The sequence below is a fragment of the Rutidosis leptorrhynchoides genome, chromosome 1 (genome assembly GCF_046630445.1).
Source record: "Rutidosis leptorrhynchoides isolate AG116_Rl617_1_P2 chromosome 1, CSIRO_AGI_Rlap_v1, whole genome shotgun sequence".
NCBI classification, from domain to species: domain Eukaryota; kingdom Viridiplantae; phylum Streptophyta; class Magnoliopsida; order Asterales; family Asteraceae; genus Rutidosis; species Rutidosis leptorrhynchoides.
This window is the reverse complement of record NC_092333.1, coordinates 571,215,867-571,229,849: the sequence shown is the minus strand read 5'-3', so window position 1 is coordinate 571,229,849 and position 13,983 is coordinate 571,215,867. Positions and strand designations below refer to the sequence as shown.

Genomic DNA, 13,983 nt, shown 5'->3' with positions numbered 1-13,983 from the left:
TGTAATTTTGTAAGTTGAATCAAATATATCAACTTGCTACTTTCATAAACCTGTTGGTTTTTCTTTCTTTTTACCAATTAAATGACTGAACCAAGTAATTCATGCCCATATTATATAGCTGTTTGAGGACTAAGTCTTGATCACTTAAGTGCCAACATTGATATACCAACTGATTTAACCTACAATTTACAATTTCCGGTTTGGTCAACTGTTGGTTATGAAATTAAAGCTAGCTATTATTAAAGTATAATTATAGATCACTCTAAACATAATTAACTTATGTCAACCTGTCCAATTTACCACTCTTGATTTTTTTATTATTTTTTTTCTGAAGGTATTTGCCACTCTGCTTTATGTAGATCACACATACAGAGGGTGGAACTGACCTCGACACGTCATTATTATAAACTTTTAAGATGACCCAACTAAGCCAACTCGTCCAATTTGCCACTCTAATTTGACTAGATCACATATTCCCCTTTCACATGAATAAAACCGAAGTGTCATTTGGTCGCATGATTAATGATACAAAGAATGGAGACATTAGCAGAAAATCAACCCTCTCATTCGCAATTAATAAGAACAGTCAGAACATTGAAAATACCTTCTTATAATGCGAACGCATAACCAAGAACAAGAAACAGATTACTTCCTAAAATCCAAAATAGTGTCACATTAAAGTCATTTGCAATATTGAACGGCTTCATATCATTACGACAGACCACTAATCCGGAAGAGACTTAATGGTTCTGGGAAGATACCCGAGAAGTTATCAACAGAATGAATGCTGATTTTTTCTCCAAAACAATAGTAGCAGCTTTATAAGTACTTGAAATTTACAACATTTTGCTTGCTTCATAACCTGTAAAGAAACAATCTTTACAAATAAAGATAAAAACAGAAGATTTGTAATACTAGTTTCATTCAACCATTTTGACCTAGACAAAGATGGATTTGAAACAATAGCAGAAAAATAAAGGCATGACTTGGTATTGGTAGAACATTAAAGTTCAATTTACATGATTATTGATAACAAATTTTATACCGATACATCCAAAGCCCTGTGATCTTGTAAACTAAGCAGAGATTAATCTCATATAAATATTTTTTTTTTTTCTTTAGATTTCTCCAAAGATGATTTTAAGCACCATAGTACATGCAATAATTTGATACAAGTACACACTATTATCTCTACATTAACACAACTATTTGACCAAGAAGTTATCAACACAGTGAACATAAACTCCCTCTCTTTAATGGTGAAAATTTTTCTTTCACCATATAAAGTTATCCGATACTCCTAATCTAAATTACGCAGTAATAAAGATTGAAAAAACATTTTCCAAATAATTTGAAAAAACAAGATTGGCAAATTGATCATCTACATAACAAACAAGAAAAAACAGACACATATAATTTCATCATAAACACTACCTAAAAGATGACGTATACGACATGATCTCACTTCAGGTGTACTAACATTATCTAACATACAATAAAACTTAAATAAGGGAATCTGTGATGTCTTCAAAACAAATACGTAAAAGAAATGATAACATAAAACACGTCGAAATTCACTACGCAAGGCAAAAAAAAGAACTATGCAATCACCTAATAATAGCAAAACATTCTACATTGCTATTTTCAACGAACCATAGCATTCTTAACCAAAAACCTTTCTCGGCCGTTTTCATTTGCCATACTTAAGCCAACTATCACATTCAATTGGAAGTCTTTCAATCCTAAATTTCCATCGATAAGATCTTTTAAGACAATGATTAAACAAAATATATGTAATCGTTTTCGGCTTCAAATACCATAAGAGAAAGTTAATTCTTAGAAAATGACACATATACCTCTAAATAGCCTTCAACAATCACTCAAGTCCAGCAACTTTATACCTCAACTTCATATTATGATTTTCCTGGAAATTATTCAAATGAATATCAACATCAATCAATATGAAACATACCCAAGATTGATAAAAAAAGAATATACTAAATAAAAAAATATTACCTGCTCAAGAACCCTAGAAGAAGATTGTTCAACAACTTTAGCCAAATCATTTAATTTCTTAATCATACTATTATACAATTCTTCCAATTCATTAGTATAACTAGAAGCATTTGACCCCATTAAATTCTTCAATCTATCAATTTTAAACAACCTATCATCACACAATTTCCCAAATTTCTCATTCTCAATTTTACCCTTATCTTCAGTATCTTCCACCATAGACTCACAATTCAAACCTTTCACTTCAAAAGGCAATTCAGGAAACAAAGAATTGGGAGTAAAATTACCATAATGCCCTCGAAAAGCAGGACCCAAATTAACCACATCTAGCGTTTTAGCCTCAAACGAATCAGTTGCAGACCTAAATTGAAAAGCTTTGTATTCATGCGTATGTATCAATTGATCATGAAACGGCGTCGTTAACAGCATAAAGATACAAGATTTATTTAGGGTTTGTGAAAGCGAAGCTGTGACAGACGTTTCTCTCATGGATGGACGGAGATGAGTTTTCCGACGACCGGAGAACCAGCCGATGAGATGATCGGAAGTGGAGATTAGGTTATTGAGTGTGAGTGTGTCGATTTCGCCGGAGGGAGAGTAGAATGTGGCAGCACTGGAGGAGGAGAAGAAGGAGGTGACGGTGGCGATGAGAGATGGTTGATCGGAGATGGCGGTGACGGTGGAAGAAGGGGAAGGATCGTCGGAGAGAGTGGAGGGAGTGGTGGTGGTGACGTGGCCGAATAGGAGACCGTCGATGTCTCCGGGAGAAGAGGAAACGCGTTGGATTAAAGAAGCGAGGGTTGGACCGGAGATTTGAATCTTGTGTACGGACGTGTCTTCCATTGCTGAACAGAAGCTATTGACTGGTGATTTGTGATTTGGGTGTACTTGGAGGAGGAGGTAGATAATAATGGATTTATTGGGAGGTGTTAAAAACACGGAGTACAATTTAATCTCTTTTTTATCATTATATAAACATAAATTTGAAATTTGATTTGATTCTTCCAAAAAAAACATATGTTTCGGCAGGGATATGCAAGCCCTGTGTTGACTTTGTCAACCCATCCAGTCGCACCCCGTATGCCACTGGAGCCTAGCGAAACACCTTCACCTATAAATCACCACAATATGTGAGCACCCAGATTCGAGCATGCGTAGACGTCATTCTTCCAACACTTACATGTGTGGGACCAAAGGGATCACAAGGGCCGGGTACTGTTGAAGTAATGCTTCGTTGGTGAAATTTGATTTGATATATGTTAATTAGTGGAACAACTTCCATTATTTATATTTTTACATATACATTTCACACTTCTAATTTTCAAATCATAAAAGACAAAATGAATAGTTAGTCAGAAAATAATAAGAAGAGAATCAAACAGTGGGTTGGGTAACATTGTGTAGAGTGTTATAATTCAGTAGGCTTATAACTACCTTTAATGGTTATAAGAACAAAGAGAGAAAAAGAGAGAAGAAGGAGAGAAGAAATATTGATATTGATATTTCAAGAGAAATGGTGCAACTTAAATGGTTACCATACATGTCTATTTATAGTATAAAATATTACTAAGCAAGAAATATAATAATAATAAAATTAACATCCAATCTAGATATTTTATAACACAATCTAGATATTTTATAACACTCCCCCTTGGATGACAATTTTATTAGAGAATAACTATTACTGCCTCGTTAAAAACCTTGCTAAAGAAAACCCATTGGGATAAAACTTTAGCTAAGGGAAAAAGAGTGCAGCATAGAGTTGACTCCCCCTCAAATAGGCAACGCCTGAGTTGTTACATCTTCTGAACATGTCTCATGCCAATATTATGAACGTGTGTTCTGAAAATAGCAGTTGGCAGTGCTTTGGTATAAAGATCAGCAGAGTTGTTGATTGAACGTATCTCATTTTAATCTGGTTGTCTTTTACGAGATCTTGAGTATATGAGAAGAATCTGAGGTTTTCATCTGAAACTGTATCATCTAAATCTTTTATGTACAAGTTTGGCCCTCGTGATTTGTCTACAGTCTCCTTCATGGTTTGTTCAAACCGTTGTTTCAGTTCCTATTCCCTTTCAGTCTTTTTCTGAGCCTTACCAATATACCATTCTTTTCCATCAAACTTATGACCGTTAAGACCGTTTATAGCTTTAGCGCCTCGTCAGCATTTATGTTTTGTTCTGTCATTTTTGATACTCTTCTTTCATTTGTATTATGTAAGCTGTATTATCTTCATAGATAGTTGTTACGCTTTTATAGCGTTCTAGTCCACAAGAATCAATAATGATTTGTATCATTGATCTTAACTAAAATCATTCCCGAGTAGCTTCATGTAATGCAATCACTTCGGCATGATTTGATGATGTTGCAACAAGTGTTTGTTTTGAGAACGTCATGATATTGCGGTGCCTCCATTTAGGAATACATATCCAGTTTGAGATTTAGCTTTATGTAGATCGGATAAATAATCTGCATCTGTATAACCAAACAAATCTTGTTTCGAGTTGTTAGAATAAAATAATTATAAATCAGTAGTTCCCCGAAGGTATCAAACTATTTGTTTGATTCCATTCCAATGTCTTTTGGTAGGGGCTGAGCTGAACCTTGTCAACAAATTAACTGCAAAAGAAATGTCAGATCTTGTATAATCTATAAGATACATAAGAACCTCAATTGCACTAAAATATAGAACTTCCGATCTGTTAAAATTTTCATGATCTTCGCAGGGATGAAATAGATCAGTGTCAATATTGAGTGATCTAACAACAATGAGTTTGTCTTTAAAAAAAAATGTTTTAAAATCTTTTCGGTATAAGTTTGTAACGACCCGCACTTTTTCGATCGTTCTATACTTATAAGATTGATATTTACATAAATTAAACATTACCAACTTGATAAGCAATCCAAATTGTTGAGACTTATGTTTCCGAAAAGAGTTTTACACAACGTTTGACCGTCTAGTTTGACCGATGATATCACGAACTATACAATATATGATAATTATACGTTTGTGTATATAAATGTATATATACATATTTAACATGATTAATAAATGTTTTAATATCTCATTTTGTATTAATAACAACAAGTTATATGTGTATTTTGAAACTACTAACTTAAGTTTTCAAAACGATAACTATACGTAACGTTATTTGACATAAATACTTAAGACATATAATGTTTATACATATATTGTATAAGTAATGTATTTAATCACTTTTAAAGACTTAAATACATAAAACCATATAAGTGTATTCACAAAAGATAGCTATATTTGTGTAACATCCCGCGTTTTTCCGTTAAATTTATTTTTAACACCGTCTTTTTTTTTTAATAATATCTTTCGCTATTTAAATTCCCAATTTCCGTTGACTAACGTTTATAATATTCTCGTTATTTAATTATAACATCACTCGTCTACTCGAGCGTTTTTAAAATATTCGTTTGGTTAAATCCCGCACCCGCTCTGAAACTTGAGGGACTAGTTCCGCCACTTGACCAAAGAGGTGGCTAGTAGTTGACTAGTCAACCACTCACCACCTCCACCCCTCATTCATCCATTTCTTTTTTTTTTTTTTCTTTCTTTTTTTTCTCTCAAGAACACAAACATAATTCATCATCTAAATTCGGATCGGGAAGCAAACTTCAAAACAAATTACATATTCGTGATCCTCTCATCATCCTCTTCGATTTGGTACCAATTTCATCCATTTTGGGTAACATTTCTAAAACACTAAATTTCTCTAAATTCGTTTTATATACTTGAAATTGTGTTAATTAGTGTCTATGGCTCATAGGGATGTCGTGTATGTAATTTGTATGCTCGTTCTTCGTGTTTGAAAATATGACATGAACACCCAAATGGGTCTAGCTTAATCTTGAGTTTTGGTGGCTCGAATGAGGTTATATGATAAAGTGTATGTGTTAAAAGTGTTAGTTACTTCATTAGCTTCGTTTTGGTATGTTGGATGATGATAAACTAGCTCAATAACATGAAATGTGTTTTTGTTGAATCGATTATCGTTTTGGTAGGAACTTGATGCGGTTGAATGCTAGTTGAAACACTTGTTTGAATGTATGCTAGTTAACTAGTTAAATTGTATGCGTTATTACCTTCAAAACGGCATATCATTTGTATGTTAAAAGTTCCCGAATCATAAAATGCGTTTCTTTGATTTTTGGTTGAAAATGATGAACTTTGATGATGTTTTCAATTTGGAAATTGTCGGTTATGATCTATGAAATGTGTCTAGTTATTTTCCTCGTCAAAATCGCTTTCCGATGATATAAGATACATAATTTAATTGTTTGCGGATCATAAGTTAGGAATTTTTGAAGTTGGATTCGTGCATAAGTTGAAAACTGCAGAAATAGCTGAACAGCATAGTGCGCGGCGCGCACCTCACCCGCGCGGCGCGCAAATGGGTCTGGCCAGATTCTGCTCAAATTGTCCCTTTTCACGTAAAATGTTTGACTAGCTACCGACCTCCGATTCACATGAAACTTGTTCTAATATGCTTATATATGAATAAAAACCTCAGAAAAATAGTTCGGGACCGAACCCGAACGCGTTGACTTTTTGTTGACTTTGACCAAGTTTGACTTTTAGTCAAACTTAACCAAACTTTTATGCAATCGTTCTAACATGCTTTTATACTTGATTCTCGCATGAAACTTGGCAACGTGATTCACATGCTATATTTAATCGAGTCGTAACGAGCCATAGGACTAATGGAACACATTTCGCCCGACCTTGTGTCGTAACCGGTTAATTGATATAACTTACTTGTTTAGGTCAAGGCTAAGCAACTTTCATGCATACGTTACTTTGTGAAGTACTTTTATACTCGTGCACTCGAGGTGAGATCATAGTCCCACCTTTTCAACAACTTTTATTCTTTTAAATCGTGGGCTGAGAAACATATACATTACATACTTATATACATTTCACATGTATATATACTTTTCATACTTTTATACTTTGAACACAAATACGAATACAAGGATACAGACGAGTTAGAACAAAAGTCCTCAATCCAATTATCATTAGTTCCACTTGCAGGGTGTAAGTGTAAGCGAGTGATTATGTTGTGTGGCCATACGGGTTTAACGAACCCTCATTCAGACGGTTCGCTACCGTTAGTGGATGAAATATAATTTCAACGTGCATAGTGTATGTTCTAACACTATATTCAAAATTCAGAGGGAAGATTCAGTTAAGCTTTGGTAATTGGGTGCTCGTAATACAAACTACATTCTTCGGAATAAATGCGATTTGGATAATCATCTATACAAACTTTTGTGGTTCAAATTATACTTTTACAAATACATTTATGATCTCACCAACGTTTTTGCGTTGACAGATTCTTCTATGTTTTCTCAGGTTTTCACATGGCTATTTGATACATGCTTCCGCACTCTTTGATTACTTGATTGGAGTCTACCATGCATGCATACGCTAGGGATAGCATTTTTGGATTCAAACTTTTGTTTACTTACTTACGCTATTTATAGCAACTGTGGTTTCAAACTAATTATGTCGCAAGTTATTTCATTTATACGTTATGACTTTTGTAAACTTAGACTTGTTGTCGAACGGTTTTGTAAACTAAACTTGCAAGTCTTGTACCTTTTAAATGAATGCGACATAATTTTGGTCAAACGAGTCTCATATAGGGACTACGACCACGCAACGGGACCTAAGTTAACGGCGCCGTCAATAACGGTTTTGGTCGGGTCGTTACAAGTGGTATCAGAGCGTTGGTTGTAGGGAACTAGGATGTGCATTAGTGTGTCTAACAGAGTCGTTAGGACGCATTAGTGAGTCTAGACTACAACCGGATAGTTAGCATTTGCATTCTGACATACATTTGCTATAGATAGCACTTACTTGACTACTTGTGCATTATACTTGAATCATTCTTAGGCAAACTTTTTAATGGTACCCAACCTTCATCATACGAACTCGTATTCCGCCACTTTTTGGTAACACACGTGAATTCAAGGTTCATACGCGTACGGATGACCACGACTTCGTTAGTCACTCTAGTTCGGGAATTCTGACTCCTTGGTTGTTATCCACCCCGTCTCAGCTTACTATCCACAAGTGTTGTAAAGTTACCACCACCACTCTAGATGAGTATCGTCATCACTGTTTATCACTACGGTTGCGTACTACTTGTTATCATGACTCGTTACTCTTTTCATACCTAAATACATTATTGTCTGACTCGAACCGCATTGACGTGAACAATCATTTATACACTTCCCACGGGGAAACGCTTCTTTAGAGTTGTAGAAACTCTTTCGATTTAGTACGAGTCACGTTTGAGACGTCGTTACATTTTGTTCATTTTAGATTTTCGCGATTACACGAACTTGAATCTATAGAGTGATGTGGGAATGGAAGTATGAGTTAGCGTAATATAACGACACTCGATCAACGTGGTTATATTACGGTAAGACATACCAAAGTTCTAGTGACGCGTGATGGTGGTTAGACTCGATCAACCTAAACACCACCATGTGCCATGTACATGACTTCATCTATTCATGTTTGGACATCTGAAAACTCCGAGAATACTGATAACAACCATACCCGGGACACATCTTCGATTATTGTCGAACCATATTTATGCTTCCAAATGAATGGCAAATTCTTTCAATATCAGACGTATGTTACACGTGTATACTATTTTGTTTTCGCACAGTTTTATCGACGAACTACAACATGCTTGATATGCTCACATCGAGGCGGAAACTTCTCTCGCATTACACTCGTACTTCCGTATAAGGAAATCTTTTATCAAAATTCTCAATGGAGAGAGAGACTCTTCACATTATACAAGTATTCACCACGAGGGAGAATAGTCCTAATGAACGTTTTCGGAAATCGATAAATCTTCCGCGACGCGAAAATTCTTGAGAAACAAAAACTAGTTCAAAATATATCTTAAGGAGATATACTTCGTTTCGGATCGAGATTCTTGTTTCACTTCTAGATTTCGGAGTGCTTTACAAAAAGCCTCGGGACCACGTTTAAACATGAGTACAACACATCAACCGCATCTCGAATGACCAAACAAACATTCGATTCAAACCTTGGAAACCATAATACGAGTTCGTGTTATCGACTTCAAAATTTCTTGAGAAAAATCTTTGCTCCTAACCGAATTCTCTTACAACGATGGTTATCATTCAAGTCTTAACGTCACACCTTTTGAAATCTTATATGACCGGAAACGTCATTCTCCTTTTGTAGAACTAAGTAAATGATAAGCAAATCAACCGACCCGCACTCATTCATGAAATAATCGTTAAGATCGTTCAGATCCAAGAAAGACTCGAGACGGCCCGTAGTCGCCAACAGAGCTATGTCGATGTTAGACGTAAACTTTTCAAATTCCACGTGGGAAACCGCGTCACGTTAAGAGTCGCACCTTGGAAAGGTGCAATCCGTTTCGGGAAACGTAGGAAGCTAAATCCGCGATATTTTGATCCTTTAAATTCTTGGGGTGTTTTGGACCCGTCGCTAGCCGTTTAGACTTTTCCGACTCATTTTGGGTCTCCGTTTATCCTACATTCGATGTATCAACTCAAAGACGTGTTTTGCGAAACAAGAACTTGTTATCTCCTTTGATGAACTCACTATCGACGATAACCCTCACTTCCTAGGAGGACCGGTTGAAACCATAAATCGTGAAGCCAAACCTTAAAACAACATATGATCCCGACCGTCAAAAATTCGTTGAAATACCCTAGAACGTACTTCTCCCTCATTCGTAGAATTTGCAACACAAAATCTCGAGGAAGATTCAACAACTACTACTTCCAACTAAATTTCGGGACGAAATTTCTTTTGAGGTGTGGATAATGTAACATCCCGCGTTTTTCCGTTAAATTTATTTTTAACACCGTCTTTTTTTTTTAATAATATCTTTCGCTATTTAAATTCCCAATTTCCGTTGACTAACGTTTATAATATTCTCGTTATTTAATTATAACATCACTCGTCTACTCGAGCGTTTTTAAAATATTCGTTTGGTTAAATCCCGCACCCGCTCTGAAACTTGAGGGACTAGTTCCGCCACTTGACCAAAGAGGTGGCTAGTAGTTGACTAGTCAACCACTCACCACCTCCACCCCTCATTCATCCATTTCTTTTTCTTTTTTTTCTTTCTTTTTTTTCTCTCAAGAACACAAACATAATTCATCATCTAAATTCGGATCGGGAAGCAAACTTCAAAACAAATTACATATTCGTGATCCTCTCATCATCCTCTTCGATTTGGTACCAATTTCATCCATTTTGGGTAACATTTCTAAAACACTAAATTTCTCTAAATTCGTTTTATATACTTGAAATTGTGTTAATTAGTGTCTATGGCTCATAGGGATGTCGTGTATGTAATTTGTATGCTCGTTCTTCGTGTTTGAAAATATGACATGAACACCCAAATGGGTCTAGCTTAATCTTGAGTTTTGGTGGCTCGAATGAGGTTATATGATAAAGTGTATGTGTTAAAAGTGTTAGTTACTTCATTAGCTTCGTTTTGGTATGTTGGATGATGATAAACTAGCTCAATAACATGAAATGTGTTTTTGTTGAATCGATTATCGTTTTGGTAGGAACTTGATGCGGTTGAATGCTAGTTGAAACACTTGTTTGAATGTATGCTAGTTAACTAGTTAAATTGTATGCGTTATTACCTTCAAAACGGCATATCATTTGTATGTTAAAAGTTCCCGAATCATAAAATGCGTTTCTTTGATTTTTGGTTGAAAATGATGAACTTTGATGATGTTTTCAATTTGGAAATTGTCGGTTATGATCTATGAAATGTGTCTAGTTATTTTCCTCGTCAAAATCGCTTTCCGATGATATAAGATACATAATTTAATTGTTTGCGGATCATAAGTTAGGAATTTTTGAAGTTGGATTCGTGCATAAGTTGAAAACTGCAGAAATAGCTGAACAGCATAGTGCGCGGCGCGCACCTCACCCGCGCGGCGCGCAAATGGGTCTGGCCAGATTCTGCTCAAATTGTCCCTTTTCACGTAAAATGTTTGACTAGCTACCGACCTCCGATTCACATGAAACTTGTTCTAATATGCTTATATATGAATAAAAACCTCAGAAAAATAGTTCGGGACCGAACCCGAACGCGTTGACTTTTTGTTGACTTTGACCAAGTTTGACTTTTAGTCAAACTTAACCAAACTTTTATGCAATCGTTCTAACATGCTTTTATACTTGATTCTCGCATGAAACTTGGCAACGTGATTCACATGCTATATTTAATCGAGTCGTAACGAGCCATAGGACTAATGGAACACATTTCGCCCGACCTTGTGTCGTAACCGGTTAATTGATATAACTTACTTGTTTAGGTCAAGGCTAAGCAACTTTCATGCATACGTTACTTTGTGAAGTACTTTTATACTCGTGCACTCGAGGTGAGATCATAGTCCCACCTTTTCAACAACTTTTATTCTTTTAAATCGTGGGCTGAGAAACATATACATTACATACTTATATACATTTCACATGTATATATACTTTTCATACTTTTATACTTTGAACACAAATACGAATACAAGGATACAGACGAGTTAGAACAAAAGTCCTCAATCCAATTATCATTAGTTCCACTTGCAGGGTGTAAGTGTAAGCGAGTGATTATGTTGTGTGGCCATACGGGTTTAACGAACCCTCATTCAGACGGTTCGCTACCGTTAGTGGATGAAATATAATTTCAACGTGCATAGTGTATGTTCTAACACTATATTCAAAATTCAGAGGGAAGATTCAGTTAAGCTTTGGTAATTGGGTGCTCGTAATACAAACTACATTCTTCGGAATAAATGCGATTTGGATAATCATCTATACAAACTTTTGTGGTTCAAATTATACTTTTACAAATACATTTATGATCTCACCAACGTTTTTGCGTTGACAGATTCTTCTATGTTTTCTCAGGTTTTCACATGGCTATTTGATACATGCTTCCGCACTCTTTGATTACTTGATTGGAGTCTACCATGCATGCATACGCTAGGGATAGCATTTTTGGATTCAAACTTTTGTTTACTTACTTACGCTATTTATAGCAACTGTGGTTTCAAACTAATTATGTCGCAAGTTATTTCATTTATACGTTATGACTTTTGTAAACTTAGACTTGTTGTCGAACGGTTTTGTAAACTAAACTTGCAAGTCTTGTACCTTTTAAATGAATGCGACATAATTTTGGTCAAACGAGTCTCATATAGGGACTACGACCACGCAACGGGACCTAAGTTAACGGCGCCGTCAATAACGGTTTTGGTCGGGTCGTTACAATTTGAATCCTCATTCCATTTTTCACAAAATTTCTATACGTATACCTAGAGTATTTGTACTCGTATCATACCAAGCTCCTATACGTATTTACTAATAGTAAATACACATCAAAATCACCACCTAACCAGCCATTATTCATGCCATGAGGGCTAGGTAATTGAACTTGGAAGCAATTAGGACTAGATACATAAAATTATCACTTGAAATTTTGTCCATATACACCATGTTACACGTTTTTTTTGGTGTATATATACATGCTCATTTTGATCCATTTTTACTACCATTTTCTTATCAAAAACACACACTCTTTCTTACTCTCTAAACTCCATAACAATCCAGCAAATAACCAAGAAGATCTAGCCATAAAAACCATACTAAAACACCATAAGAAAACTCTTACAAAAACACTTCAAGAAAACCTTCCAAGAACACCAACTTACTTCCAATCTTTCATCCACTTCTATCACCCTTTTGATTCTAGCTTCTTACTCCTCTTTTACAGCAATCTTGTCCAAGTAACTTGAGGTAGTAACTATGTTCATAACCTTATTCGATTCATATATGTATAGCTATCTTATTTTATGGTATAAAATTTTAACAACAAGAACATAGTTTGAATGTTTTCAAACTTGTTTGCAAACTAAATAGATCCTTCTAACTTAACTTTTAAAATACTTCAAGACATGTAACATAACTTATTTATATGTTAATTTAACAAGGTAAAACTTGGTTTTTCAAAGTATAAGTATTTTTGGAAAAATGGTCATTAAATGATTTTGTTGTAACAAAAATGTTTAACTTCATATGTTTCACTAAACTTTCATCTATGCCGTATGATTTTGAATACAAACCAAGGTATTTACAGTTCATAGTCTTATAGAAGAACTCGATCCAAGAAGATGGCAATTTGAATCAACGAAAACGGACTTGTAACGAAGAAACTATGACCGAAACAAAATTGGTTATCCAAGACTTAATTGACTTCGGGATTCATTGGAAAAATTTACATAAAATCACATCTTTATAAGATAACATGATATTTTATATATATGTACTCATAATTCAATTTCATATGGTTCAGGATCACCCGTAAGCAACACGAGAAGATTAATCATAAGATCCCATGTTTGTACGCAACACGTCATTTGACAACACCGGTACTTTATGTACGCAATACGTCATTTGACAACACCGGTACCGTGGGTCAAGATTAATCTCAACCAATACATATACGATGGGGTTTTATTTATTTCGTTGGGGGTTTTGTTTATTGCGGGTATATTAAACATCTAAAAATGAACCATTAAAATTGAATTACTAACATCGAAATGCTAACTACGGACTAAGGAAATATTCAAAATATTAAAAGTATAACAAGTATATATATATATAACGTTTGTTTTAAAATGAAAACATATTGATATATTATATATGGATAGGTTCGTGATATCAACCGGAAGACCGAGTCAAATTATATATATCATCAAGACAAGAGTGAGTATATAGTCCCACTTTTAAACTCTAAATATTTCGGGATGAGAATACATGTATTTTATGTTTTACGATATGGACACAAGTAACTGAAAAATATGTTCTACGTTGAGTTGTACCACTGGCATACTTCC

General features: G+C 34.9%; 1 protein-coding gene across 2 annotated transcripts; it reads right to left on the bottom strand.

The window, feature by feature from the left end:
• Nucleotides 1-551: 551 nt before the first annotated feature.
• On the bottom strand, nt 552-2,961 carry LOC139881968 (uncharacterized). Of its 2 annotated transcripts, none has more exons than XM_071866354.1 (3): nt 2,017-2,961; nt 1,857-1,924; nt 552-862 (listed from the first exon to the last, which is right to left on the bottom strand). In XM_071866354.1, exons 1-2 carry the CDS (start codon nt 2,857-2,859, stop codon nt 1,877-1,879), a joined length of 891 nt encoding a protein of 296 aa, XP_071722455.1. In that variant the 5' UTR covers nt 2,860-2,961; the 3' UTR covers nt 552-862; nt 1,857-1,876. The 2 variants fall into 2 exon arrangements, with proteins under 2 accessions (XP_071722455.1, XP_071722460.1); XM_071866359.1 differs by lacking the exon at nt 552-862 and adding an exon at nt 901-1,742.
• Between the last annotated feature and the right edge of the window lie 11,022 nt (nt 2,962-13,983).

Bases quoted from the DNA above. Each gene is read 5' to 3' on its own strand.
- LOC139881968 (XM_071866354.1), bottom strand. From the start codon at position 2,859: ATGGAAGACACGTCCGTACACAAGATTCAAATCTCCGGTCCAACCCTC. The intron at 1,925-2,016 runs GTAATATTTTTT...AATAATTTCCAG, and splicing joins CTTCTAGGGTTCTTGAGCAG to GAAAATCATAATATGAAGTT.